Genomic DNA, 13,413 nt, shown 5'->3' on the forward strand with positions numbered 1-13,413 from the left:
AGAAAGGCTTCATGCCTTTTGTTCATAGGGTCCCTATGAGTAGTGCTTGACTCAAAGGCAATCAATTTTTTCAAATAGACAATGATCTTGCTATTCTTAACTTTTGTCTTAATGTTGTGTTAAGTGCCATAGAGTTGTAGATGACCCATAGTGACCCTATGAACAAAAGTTTTGAACACAAACTTTCATCTTTTCTCCAAATTCATAGTTTTTGGAAGCAGATTTTCTTAATAAGCTCTTGAAATTAGCAATGAAGAGAACAGTGCTAGTTGTATATCTTATTGTTTTAAAAGAATCTGTTCGTTAAAGAGGCAATTTTTTATTCCTAACATTCAAATAAAACTGTGTTTTAAAAGGAAATGGTTTCTTAACACAAAAAAGGAGGGGGGGAAAAACCCAGGGAAAACACAAAACTATACTGGAAAAGAAAGAACAATATTCTGGAATGTAAGTGAATACATTTCTATACAAAAGGAAAGAAGTGACAAAGAATGAGGATACATACAGAATGAACCTGTTTTTCCAGAAACACTCTTACCAGTTCTCCCTCAGGACCACCAAAATCCAAGTACAGATTTCTGATGCCGTCATCAGCAGACATTTTCAGCCTTTCGAACGGGTAGCGGTACAGTATGCTGCTGGAGCCGCCGTTTTCCCGGGAGATGGTGAACCCATTTTCATAGTGGACAGTGAGTCTTAACTCTTGGCTGTTTAATGTGCAGCCTGTTAGAAACAAGCGGAAAAAAAAATATCAAGAAAGTTTCTACTTCAGTGTTCAAATGAAAGAGGATTCTTCTGGCTTTAATGAAGGAAAAAGAATCTTTTCTGAAGAATCTCTGACGCCCGGCCAGGGTAATGCAGTTGGTTCACGGTAATGCCAAATACATCACAGCAGATACGATGCCTTCTCTGTACTTCATTCTCATTGTTATATCTCAGCAGCCTCGTTTCTCTCCCTTTTATTTTAGTCTTAAATTTTAGTTATTTTTGTGGTTGGGAATAAACAGCCAAACACTAATTCAACAGTTTCTAGAACTATCTGACTACATTCTTGGAGTTGTACAACCACTCCTTATCTTTTCTGAATTGTTCTTTCCATCATTAATATAAATAAACTCATTGCCCCCTAAGGTTAGAACCTAATCTTTCAAGTTGTCAACAGTCTCATTTTTATAGACTCGGGATCTGAGGTTCAGAGAAGTTAGGATGTCCAAAGTCCCCTAGCGAATGTGTGGGCTTCAGGGCTGTGTCTCTTGCCTGCCAAGGTCATGGCCTGTCACACTGTTCCAGGCTGTCTACAGGATGGTCTACTGTCCTACAGGACTTGTTCAGTTTGTGGGCATTCAGATCCAGAGGCTCCTACACGGAGGGGGCGTTAATTTATCAGACCATGGAGGCATTGTTTACTCCAGTGACATTTAGTAAAGCTAATTTTTCGAGTAAGGTCCCTAATAGTTAAAAAAGAAAAAAATTAGCAAAGCTAGGAGAAAATGAAAGTTCATTAATTAATAATAAATCAACCAGTGTTACACCACAGTAAATAATGAGAAATATAATCTTGTACTTTGTTTCTTTTCAAATAAGAGTGATGGTGGTTACCAGTTGATCACAGAAAAGATGAAGTATTTTAGGACAAAGATCTTGATGACAAGGAACTTTTTTTTTTAAATTTATTTTATTTCATTATTTTTTGTGTGTACCGTCAAATCAGATCTGACTGGTACAGGAGGAGATTGTTCCTCCTTCTCCAGCAGAGCATCTGGTGGATTTGAACTGTGCACCTCTGAGACTGTAGTTGCAGCTTCTTGCCACTAGGCCACCAGAGCTTGCCGACAAGGAACTTTTATGCTGCTGCTTTTTGGGGCCACATAGTAGGAAGGTTCCAAGGTTTCTAGAAGTTCTTTATTATTTTAAAATTATCCCTTCAGCAAGTAAAGAACTGTGTCACCCAGGGCTCCTCTAGGTCTCAGGATTTTCAGAACAATCTAGAAGGGAGTAGACCTCATAGGCTTAACTCCCAGGACTGTTCCAGAGAAAGGCTGAGGCAGCATTCCCAGTGACTGCAAGATGAAAAGTCAGTCCATGAAGCGTGATCAACAGGTCAAGCATACCCTGGGTTACAAAGAACCTGGCACAGTGTTCCTCTATTGTAGCTGTGAACACAGAGTGGGCATGAAGGCAGAGGCATCTGACCTCACAACGTTCACAAGGGGGAATGATCCCATCACCAGCACCAATAGCCCAACTTCTATGAGATCAGAGAGGCCCCCATGCTTTATGCTTGGAATCTTTCTTCTATGAGTTCTAGCACTACTTCTCTCTTGGGTTTGAGAATTTAATAGTCAGAGAATACTCATGATTATGTTCTAACAGGAAATGAGGGGGCTCTTGTAGCACAGTCCTTAGGGAGTGGTCTTGCAAACTTAAAGGCTGAGCCTCTCTGGCAGTCTGAACCCACCAGCAGTTCCACAGAAGAAAGTTAAACAATCTCACCCCATGCGACTGGAGACACAATGGAGGGCCAATTATGAGTCCCAACTTGATGGCAAGGAGCTTGAGTTTATGGGAATTAACAGTAAATTCAGGACCAGATGCGTTAAGGCAGGCTTCTCTCCAGCCACTGGCCTCAGTGTCTGCTCTGTTTGAGCAAGTGTTGCAAAGTCCTCTCAGCTTTGTGGACTCAAGTGGTACCCCTTTCTGTCAGTAACCTCGACCTGAAAGCACTTGGCTCTAGCTCAGAGGGCAAATCTAGCTGCCCAGCAACTGCTAGAGGGTATCTGCTCCAATGCAAGCACCTAGCTGTCTTGCTGTGGGTTAGGTCCCACACACTGGTTCCTGTGACCTTTGCTGCCACTATCCAGTCCTCAGGTTGTCTCCCACCATCTCTTCCTTGTTACCGTCTCCATCTCTGGTTCCAGGAACTGAAATCCAGCAAAGGGTCTGCAGGTAGAAAGGAAAGGAAGAGATGCCCTCTCTGGCTCTTCTTCCTTGATGGTAGTGAATCCTCCTTTCCCGTCTCTGCAACGGTACAGGTTAAGTCTGGTGGACTGGTAAAATTGACCAAGCCCCATGTTAACGTTCCACATGTTTTATTTGCAAATCCCAGCCAAAAGGTGCCATTCATCGTATTTGCAAGCTACCACAATGGTAATTTTATCTTTTAATTGTGGTTTGTGTAAAAGTTTAGAAAGAAAATTGATTTCCCATTCAACAATTTGTACACACTTTGTTTGATGACATTACTTCCAATCTCCTCAGTTGTAACAACACTCTTCTCATTTCATCCCTGGGGTCCCTGTTTCCATTTTCCCTTCTTTCCTATCTCTTCTTACCTTTGTTTTTTGGCAAAAGCTCCCCTTTCAGTCTTCTATGGTTGATTATTCTGATAAGCACATTCCTCAGGAGTGGTGGTAGGTGCCTGTCAGTCTGACTCACAGCTCCCCTATGTGAAGCCCTCCCCAGTCTCATGCCATCCTCATAAGATCTATGCCTTGGTTGCAGTTACAATGTCAATCCATTTAGTTGAGGGTCTTCTCACCTTGGCTGACTACTTTTCCAAACATGATGTCTTTTTCCAAGGACACTCCTGATAAAATGGCCCATTCCTGCTTCTAAGGAGCAATTTGGTTATACTTCTTCCAAAATACTTATTTATTTTTTTAGCAGACCATGGTATATTCAATATTCTTTGTCAACACTACAGGTCAAAGGCATAAATTCTTCTCTAGTGTTCCTTATTCACTGTCCATGAATATGACAGTATATGATGCAGCTGAAAATATCATGACTTGGGTAAGGTGCACTTTATTCTTTAAATGGACATCTTTGATCTTTAACACTTTCAAGAAGTCATTGACAGCAGCTTTGCTTAATGCAGTAAGTCATCTGATATCTTGACTGTGGCTTCTATGAATGTTGACTACGGACCCAAGTAAAATGAAAGAATTGATAGCTTTATTCTTTTCTGATTCTCATTATGTTGCTTACTGCCTCAGTTGTAAGGTGTTCTTTTTATTGAGGTATAATCCATACTGATTACCTGTACAAAGCCATTTGACTGTGTACATAACCGTAAATTATAGGTAATACAGAAGAATGAAAATTTCCCAACAGTTGATTGTGCTTACATGGAGCCTGTACATACAGCAAGAAGCAGTTGTTTGAACAGAACAAAGGGATAGTGCACATTTTAAAATTAGCAAAGATGTGCATCAGGGATATAACTTTCCACCATATCTATTCAATTTGCATACTGAGCAGATAATCCAAAAAGTTGGACTATATGAAGAATGTGGCATTAGGTTTGGAGTGAGACTTGTAGTCTTTGATGTTGTTCTTCAGTAAGTGCTTCAAGTGCTCTTCACTTTCTTCAAGCAATGTTATATCATCAGCATAATGCAATCCAAATCTTAATGCTTCTATGTAGTTAATAAAACAAATGTAGACATCTTTGTGGTATTCTCTGTGTTCAACCAAGACCCACCAGACATAAGCAATGATATCCTTGTTCCCTTATATAATAGGCCTGTATGTTATCTGGCTGAAAGATGATCCTTGGAGGTGGGTCAGTTATAGGTCTGACTTCTTGAGAAGTACTTTCATGGGTGTCAACTGTAGATTCAAGTAAAATTAAATCCTTGACAATGTCAATATTTTGCTGTTTATCATTATGCTGCTTAATGGTATAATTGTGAGCAGTTTTGTTTTCTTTACGTTGAGGTATGCTGTATATTACTTACTTAGAACCGACCCATAATGACCGTCCAGCGGGTATTCAGAGGCAATTAATGGCACAGGAGAAGACTGTCCCCACCTTTCTCCCGTGGAGCAGCTGATGGACTGCCTTCAGGACTGCAGTGCAGCATTTTACCACTAGGCCACCAGAGTTCCCTGCGCTGTTGTTGTTATGTACCTGCAACTCATAGTGACCCTATGTACAAGAGCTCTGAAATCTGCTCTATCCTGAGCGAACCTTACTGTCTCTGACACACCAACACCCATTACCCCAGTCACTGAGTCAATCTATCTCATCCAAAGACATCTTCTCCTTCACTGTCCCTCTCCAAAGAACTGACAAATGCATCTCAATCTTAACACCAAAAGCCCTTTAAAAGTCTCTCAGTTATAGCATCTAGCCACCAGAGGGCGCATCAGCAATGGAAAGAGTCCACCATGCTGCTTTTCTCTGGATGCTTAAGTTTGTCAGAAATTGTAGAACTTTTGAAGAGAAATTCTTATTTAAAATCCTTTCTTTTTCTTATAGTCATATGCTTGACAGATGATCCCATTTTCAGAGCATTATATTTTAGATTCTAAATCTTCTTAATTAGGGGATCAACACATCCAGTGTCTAATAAATGACTGTTTAGGCTGTTCAACACAGATTAAAATGAATAGCAAAATTGCAATGTTTTATATAGGGTGCCATAAATGTACTTAGAACCATGTGTACATGGCTTAGGAAAACATGGCTACTGAAACAGAGAAACCAGGCTTGTTTCCATCACCACCACTTTAAACTAACATATTTCAGCATACAGAACAGTTCTATTTAATTACTCTTGAAAACAAAATGCCATCAAGTCTACCTAGAGAGACCTCCTTGATCAGCTCAGCAGCAGCGTGGCAACCCTGAACCAGTATCCTGGTCCAAGTGGACAGATCCCGGTGTGTCTCCACCCTGAAGAGGTGCATCTCAATGCCTTGCCGAGAGCCTGTCCTGGTAGCAAACGTCAGGTCAGATCCAAGTGAGGGTGAGCGGCATCCGGAGCCTGAATGAACGAGCCTAGGACCAGAAATAGAGCAGAGAACAAGAGTAATTAGTGCTCTGTGAGAGGAAATGTTAGGAATTTGATCATTATAATTTTATATGCTCTATCAGCTAAGTTTTTACACTAATTTGAATGTTTCTAAATGTACAATTTAGTAGCATTGATTACATTCTTCCAATTGTTTATTCTCAGCCTCTTTCTGAGCTGTACCCCTCATCACATAAATTCACCGCTCTTTAAGGTTCCCTAATTGCTGATGTCAGTTTACGGCCATATTGAGTATTATGTTCTTAAAAGGGCATACTGCTCACTATATTTTTAAAATTAGTTAAGTTAACCTACTGTTCAGTTTTAAGATACTTTTTGTTTTAGGTTTAAACTATTGCTCTAAAATGAACAGTAGTTTCCTGAATTCATCTACTTTCCACAGATCCACAAAGTCCATGAGACTTCCCATTTCATTGAGGGTCTTCCTCTCTCTACCTTTCCAAGCATTATGTCTTTTTTAAAAAATTTTTTTTTTCTTTTTAATTCAGTGTACCATGAAATTGGCACAGTAAGAGTTTGCCCCTACTTCTCCAGCAGACCATGTGGTGGATTCGAACCACACCCCTTCAGGATTGCACTGCAGCTTCTTGTCACTAGGCCACCAGAGATTCCCAAGCATGTTTTATGCCAAGGATTAGTAGTACATCCTGACAACATGCCCAAAGTATGCCAGACAAAAGTTCACCATGCTTGCCCCCAAAGAGCACTTTAGTTGCGTTTTTTCCTAAGACATATCTGTTTGTTCTTTTGTCAGTTCATGGAAAATAATTCAGTACTAATTACTAGCACCACAGTTCAAAGGCATTCAGTCATTCTTATTCACCATCCAACTTTTGGGTGCACACGAAACAAATGAAAATGCCATTGCTTGAGTCAGGTGAGTCTTATTCTTTAAATTGACATCCTCGCTCTTTAGCCCTTTTTTTCCCTTCATTCCCCACTCCCAGCCTCCAATTCTTTTGCACTGTAAAGAGGTCTTTGACAGCTGATTTCCCCTATACAACAGGTCTTTCAATTTCATGGGTGCTGATTGTGAATCCAAGTAAAATGAAATAATTAACAACTTCAGTCTTCTCCATCTATTGGGATGCTGCCTACTGTTCCAATGGTGAGGAATTTTGTTTTCTTGATGTTGAGATATAATCCATACTTAAGGCTATTAGTCTTCAATCTTTTTCTGTAAGGGCTTCAAGTAAGTCTTCTTCATTTTCTGTAAGTGAGGTTGTGTCATCTACATGATGCAGGTTGTTAATGAATCTTCTGCCAATCAATATTTATTTGTGGTTTTTATTAATGTAGGTTTTTCTAATTTTATATACTATTTTTATGTTTATACTTCTTTTTATCTATAAAAAGGTCTTTGTCCCTTAAACTTCTGCTTCCTTGGTAATCGCCATGTGACTTTGCATCTCTGCTCTATTAGCACGTGACCTTTAGCCTCATTTCTGTCACCTAGGTCACATTTCTTAACCACCAGTCCTCCTTTGTTTCCAACTTTTGTATTCCAGACACCAATTATTATTAATGCATTTTGATCGCATGTTCTACCAATTTTAGGATGTAAGAATTGGTACATATCCTCAATTTTTTCACCTTTGGCTTTAGTCCTTGGTGCATATATTTGAGTAGTAGTTCTATTAACAGGTCTTCCTTCTATATGTATGAAAAGGATCCTCTGGAAATGTTTTTATTGATGAAAAATCCAACACCATTCTTCTCCGTTTGCATTCCCAATAAAGTAGATGATATAATGATCCGATTAAAAACGGCCCCAAAGGGAGCTCTGGTGGCCTAGTGGCAAGACGCTGCACTGCAATCCCAGAGGTACACAGTTCAAATCCACCAGATGCTCTGCTGGAGAAGGAGGAAGCAATCTCCTCCTGTACCAGTCAGATCTGATTTGATGGTACACGTAAAAATAATAAAAAAAAAAAAAATAAAAACGGCCCCAAAGCAGTCCATATCAGCTCACTAATCCATTTCCGCCTAAGATGTTGATCTTTATGCATTCCATTCTATTCTTCAAACTTCCAGTTTTCCAAGATTCATACTTTGTACATTTCATGTTCCAAGTATTGATGGATGTGTACAGCTGCTAATGAAGGTCTTCATTGGGTGAAAGCTTCACTCCCCCTGCATCACTAAGACAGACTCTGCTTTGAGGAGGCAGTTGTGCCCACTCACATTTTGAGTGCATCTACTGGCATTATATCAAATGATGTTTTTCTGTTTATCATAAGGCTTTTGATAAGCTATTTGAGAGCTGGATGGCCAGTCCTGTTTTTTAGTAAGTCTTAGTCTGTAAGCTCCGCTGTAAACGGTCCACCATGGGTGAACCTGCTCATATTTGAAATACTGATGATATAGCTTCCAGCACCATAGCAATAAGCAAGCCATTATAGTATGGCAAACTGACAGACAGTGGTGGCTGGTCTCTATACATCTGCCTTTTCTTAACTTTTTATATAAGTGAGATCACATAAAATTTGCCCTCTTACGATTGACTTTTTTTTTTAAATGGGAATCCCAGAATACTTGATTGTGATCATGTGAAACCTGCGCTTGGACCAGGAAGCAGTCCTCAGAACAGAGCAAGGAAATACTTCACCATTAAAAATCAGTAGAAGAGTGTCAGGGATGCATCCTGTCTCTCTAACTTTTCAAGCTGTGCGCAGAACAGATCATTTGGGAGGATGGACTTTATGAAGAGGAATGTAGCATCAGGATTGGAAGAAGATTCATTAACAATCTGGGTTATGCAGATGACACAATCCTGCTTGCTGAAACAGAGGAGGACCTGAAGCATTTGCTGCAGAAGTTCGAGGACTTCAATATTTATTGAAGCTCAACATTAAGACGACAAAGATTCCCACCAGTGGGCCAACTAGTAGCACCACAATACAGATTAATGTTGTTAATTGCATTGAGGAAGTGTGCTGTCATAGACCTCTCCAAAGGGCTAAAGAGCGATGATGTCAGTGTAGAGACCGAGGTGCTCTTGGTCCAGGCCATGGTCATCACAATTACTTGTATCAGAGAACTGGACAATGACTAAGGATGACAGAAGAAGAATTGATGTCTTTGAGTTGTGGTGCTAGAGAAGAATATTGAACATATCATGGACTGCCAAGAGCACAAACAGGTCTGTCTTAGAGATGGTGGAATCAAGTTTTTCTTTGCAGGCAAGGATTTTGAAGTTCCATCTCACATACTCTGAGCACGTGGCCAGGAGGAACCAGTCCTTGGAGAAGGACATCATTCTTGGAAGAGTGGAGGGACAGTGCAGGAGAGGAAGACCCTGGATGAGAAGGATTGACATAGTAACTGGGGTAGTGTGGATAGGTGTGTTGGAGTCAGTGAGTATGGCTCAAGATAGGGCAGGGTTCATAGACATTGTACATAAGGTTGCTATGAGTCATGTAAGGTGACTCTATGGCATATAACAACAACATCTTCAAACTCCATCTATACTGTACCATGTGTGAAGACTTGTCTCCTCTTGATTAATATATATACACATATACATATACATATACACACATATATATAAATAAATTTAGTTCATCTATTCTTATCACCAGTAGTTTTATAATTTAGAGGTAATCTCTGGAGTTTTTCCATAAAATAATCGCTGGTGTCACAATCAAACAGGAGGACTTTAGGCTGGATGGACCATAACTCCTGTTTCCTGTGGGTTCTTTTTATGTTTTTTTACCTATGCATATAAACGAACTGGAGGGGGCGTAAAGAAAAAAGTGCAACAATGAATGAATGGAAATCCAAAATTTCTGTAAATGTTCATTAAAATTAATAATCATGCCTGGACAGTGTGCTGATTTCCCGCCATCCCAGGGAATCCTATTCCAGCCCCCCCCCCAGCCCGGGCAGCAGCCAATCAGCAAAGGAACAGCCTCATGCCGACAAGCAAAACAAAGCCTAAATAAATTTTTTTAAAAGATAATTTTTAAATTAGATAATGATAGTAGTAGTTTCAGGTGAAAAATTATTTTCTCCAGAAAAATGGATGCGTAACCACCTTTGAAATTTTTCAGCCACATAATTTCTAATACAGCAAGAAGTCAGTGAATACTGCTCTAGGAGACCAAGAGGGTTAGAGGTGGTACAAATCTCTAATAAGCACAAATTTAGATTTTTATCTTCAAAATTTATGCTGGTTTTGCAGATTACTCTAGAATTTTTTGACCTATAAAGAAATTTTATGTGAAAAAATATATCCAGAAGGACTAAAGAGTCTTTGTTCACAGATGGTAGGATTTTCCCCATAGACAATCCCAACGAATGGACAAAACCCCTGGAACTAATAAGTGATTTTAACGAGTCAATAATATATACAAAATCCAAACTGTTTCCTATATGCCAGCAATGAACAACTGGAATCTAAATCTACCAAGGGCTCCACAGAATAAAGTTGGGAATTCTCCTTCCTTAAGATTTCAGCCTGGGAAACCCGATGGGGAGGTGTGTGTCGCTGTAAATTGGAGGCAATTCTAAGGCAGTGAGTTTGAGAATGAGGGTGGGCCCAAATCCTTATTTGATTAAAAGCTCCCTAGATGATTCAAACAGGTAGTTAGCACCGAGACTCACGGAACCAGTGCTTAGCCAACTTTTTGTCTCAAAATATGTTTGTACTCTTAAACATTATTGAAAACTCTAAAAGCAATAAACCCAAATGTTTGTAAAGAAAATGAAGTCTTCATTCTCTGTTGCATTTTTAATGGTTATTTTTCACTCATGCATAAGTTTGTAATATCATGTGTTGGTCATTTGGAAAATATTCGTTCACTTAAGTCATATGGACTTTCCTAAATACTAAAAACATTTCATTATATGATATTAAAAAATTCCATATGTTATCTATCACCACTGACCTCATCAGAAAAGTCTTTAACTATTGGGAAGCTAGCTAGCTCACGATGGAGTTAGCAGTTTTTTAGAATACTCACTTTTACTTAAAAGCAAAATGTTATCACTGGCAACAAAAACTGTTAGTGCTTTAAATTAAGTGCCAGAATCAGTTAATTTTAGAGAAGTGTCTGACAAATACTCATGTCTGACTAACCATGGTGTGTCAGTCAGTTGTTTGTTGAAGTAAAAACCCCACTGTGTTCCATAAACAAAACAACAGACCAGAAATCCAGCGAGTTGGGCTTGCAGCTAGCTCAACTGCACTGTGTTGTTCCTTGAGCCTTAGTCATCAGCAGAAGTGCTCTGTTCTTTTCTTTTTATAGCACAGATTAAAAAAAAATGTATTCTCAAGGAGTGAGGTGCAATAAAACTAGTAACTTCTTCTGCTTCAACAAAGACACTCTAAAGTGAAGTGTATTTTCTGTCCTGCATGTGCATGGTGACCAACAATACAATGACTGCCAAGAACAGCTGGATGCCCTGCCTTGGTTCATGCTCAGGGGCCAGGGATGCCATCTATATTGGTTTTTTGTATCCTCAGCTGAAAAGAGCAAACAGCTTAGTATTACTAAGGAAACAGTTCTGAATTCACTGACCCCTAAGAAAGGGTTCCTAGAAGCCCAGGAAGTAGAATTTGAAAACCAATGCACTGAGTGGATTACCATAGAACTCACATGCCAATTAAACATCAAATTTCTCAGCAAGAGTTAAGTTTCCAAGTTACTTCAAATAAGACAGAGTGCTGAGGAAAGCGGCAGGGTATATATTCTATCAGATGCAGTTCAATTGCTAATCCCAAAGCAGACATTAAAATATATAGTCTAGGAAAGTTTTCTCCTACAGAGCTGATTATGAAATATTTGGCAGAAGAAATATAATTCAAACCAGCTGCTGGACCTTTGCTGTGCAGCAATCCATTAGGACACACTGCCAAAGTCCCCCCCCCCCTTACAGGCGAGTCCAGATAAGCTCATGCTAAGGCTTTTTAGCAGCTTTTGCTCCCCAAGTCAACACTCAATTCTTCACATTGTGAAGTAGCCACTTAAAAATTTTTTTTCTAAGAAAGTTTATAGGAAAAGACTACAAAATCCACATCACCTAAAACCAAGATGTCTGTCTTTCTGCTTATGTCATATACCTGATTTTAATATCAAATGTGTCCTTTCCATGCATCACTTCCATGTCTTATGTAACTCCTCACCAACCTGAAATATTAGCTATTAAGAACACACACACACACACACACACACACACACACACACACAATACGTACATACATGCAAAGTGTGGTTTTCCAAGAACCTCTAAATATTCAATATCAATTGTAACTTCTATCTCTTTAAAAATGTTCTCCAATATGTTGTTTTCCCTGGAGTTGGAACCGACTCAGAGCTGACCCTCCTGCGGCTTTTCAGAGGCAGTTAATTGCACAGGAGGAGACTGCCCATCCTTCTCCTGTGAAACAGCTGGTGGATTCGAACTGTGTGTGCCTTTGGGACTGCAGCACAGCTTCTTGCCACTAGGCCACCGGAGCTCCAATACAGACGAACAATTATTTAATTTATTGAGGTGTTCTGGTGGTAAAGTCCTTAGGGTGTTACAGTGTTAACCAAAAGGCTGCACCTCTGTTGGTTCAAATTCACCAGTTGCTCAGTTGCTAACCAAAAGGTTGGTGGTTCAAACCCATCAGTCCTCTGCAGAAGAAAGATGTGGCAGTCTGCCTCTGTTTTGGTTTACAGTCTCGGGAAACCGATGGGGAAATTCTACTCCATTCTCCAGGATCCCTAGGAATCAGAATCAATTCAACAGCAGTGGGATTGGTTTTGTTTCCTTTCTCTTTTTGTGGATAACCAAGGTCCTTCATTTCCTTTCCTTTCCCTGTGTGTTTATATTATCTTCTCCGTCCCCATTTCATCACTCTTAAGAACATGTTCCAAAGTATTAGAAAACGAATTAATGGAATTGTACAGTCAGCCTTTTCTCCTCACGCATGCAGATGTGGAACTCTCTCTTCCCCACACACTGAAGACTCGGCATGCCACCTTTTGCCTTTCGGCCTGGCCCTCCTCTGCGGGATCGCTTCTGCTGAATCCTCCTCCTGCTCTCTTTGTGGCTGTACTCTACCCCTTGGGACAGTGCCAGAGTGGCTGGCAGAGGATGATCCGGTTCCATTTAATTCTAGTATGCAGGGGCTAAACCAATTCCACCTGGTCAGCAGAGCCACATGGAAAAACCAAACCTCTCATCTGCCTGCCAGTTTTTACCCTTTTTCCACCAGGACTTTTTCAACAGGCAGAGGAGCCTCCCTGCTGTTATATTAATTAGAATTATTAAGAGCTACAATATCCAGAGAGCTATGGGCTGCATTCATTTCATTAACAGCCAGTTTAATTTGCATGCTCAGTTTGGTACATCTGAATTCCTCACATTTAATATGAAACTCTTAGCAACATGCCCAAACTATGTGAGGCGAAGCCTCATCATTCTTGCCTCCAAAGAGCACTCTGGCTGCAGCTTCTCCAAGACATATCTGTTTGCTCTCTTGGTTATCTATAGGATTCCGTGCTCTTCTTCAACATCTCAGCTCAATGGCCAATTCTTTTTCTGTCATCTTTATTCACTGTCCAGCTCTCAGATGTATAACAAGTAATTGGAAAGACCATGGCCT

General features: G+C 40.0%; 1 protein-coding gene across 1 annotated transcript in view; it reads right to left on the reverse strand.

Annotated features, from left to right (window-relative positions):
- Positions 1 to 13,413, reverse strand: part of SNTB2 (syntrophin, beta 2 (dystrophin-associated protein A1, 59kDa, basic component 2)) — a 104,569-nt gene that overhangs the window by 4,415 nt on the left and 86,741 nt on the right. The window contains exons 5-6 of the mRNA XM_006878659.1: positions 5,589 to 5,785; positions 539 to 723 (exon numbers count right to left, since the gene is read on the reverse strand). Coding sequence (XP_006878721.1) covers positions 539 to 723; positions 5,589 to 5,785 — 382 coding nt within the window. The remainder of the gene's footprint in view (positions 1 to 538; positions 724 to 5,588; positions 5,786 to 13,413) is intronic.

This window comes from Elephantulus edwardii, unplaced genomic scaffold (genome assembly GCF_000299155.1).
Source record: "Elephantulus edwardii isolate Elephantulus edwardi_28Jun2011 unplaced genomic scaffold, EleEdw1.0 scaffold00001, whole genome shotgun sequence".
Lineage (NCBI taxonomy): Eukaryota > Metazoa > Chordata > Mammalia > Macroscelidea > Macroscelididae > Elephantulus > Elephantulus edwardii.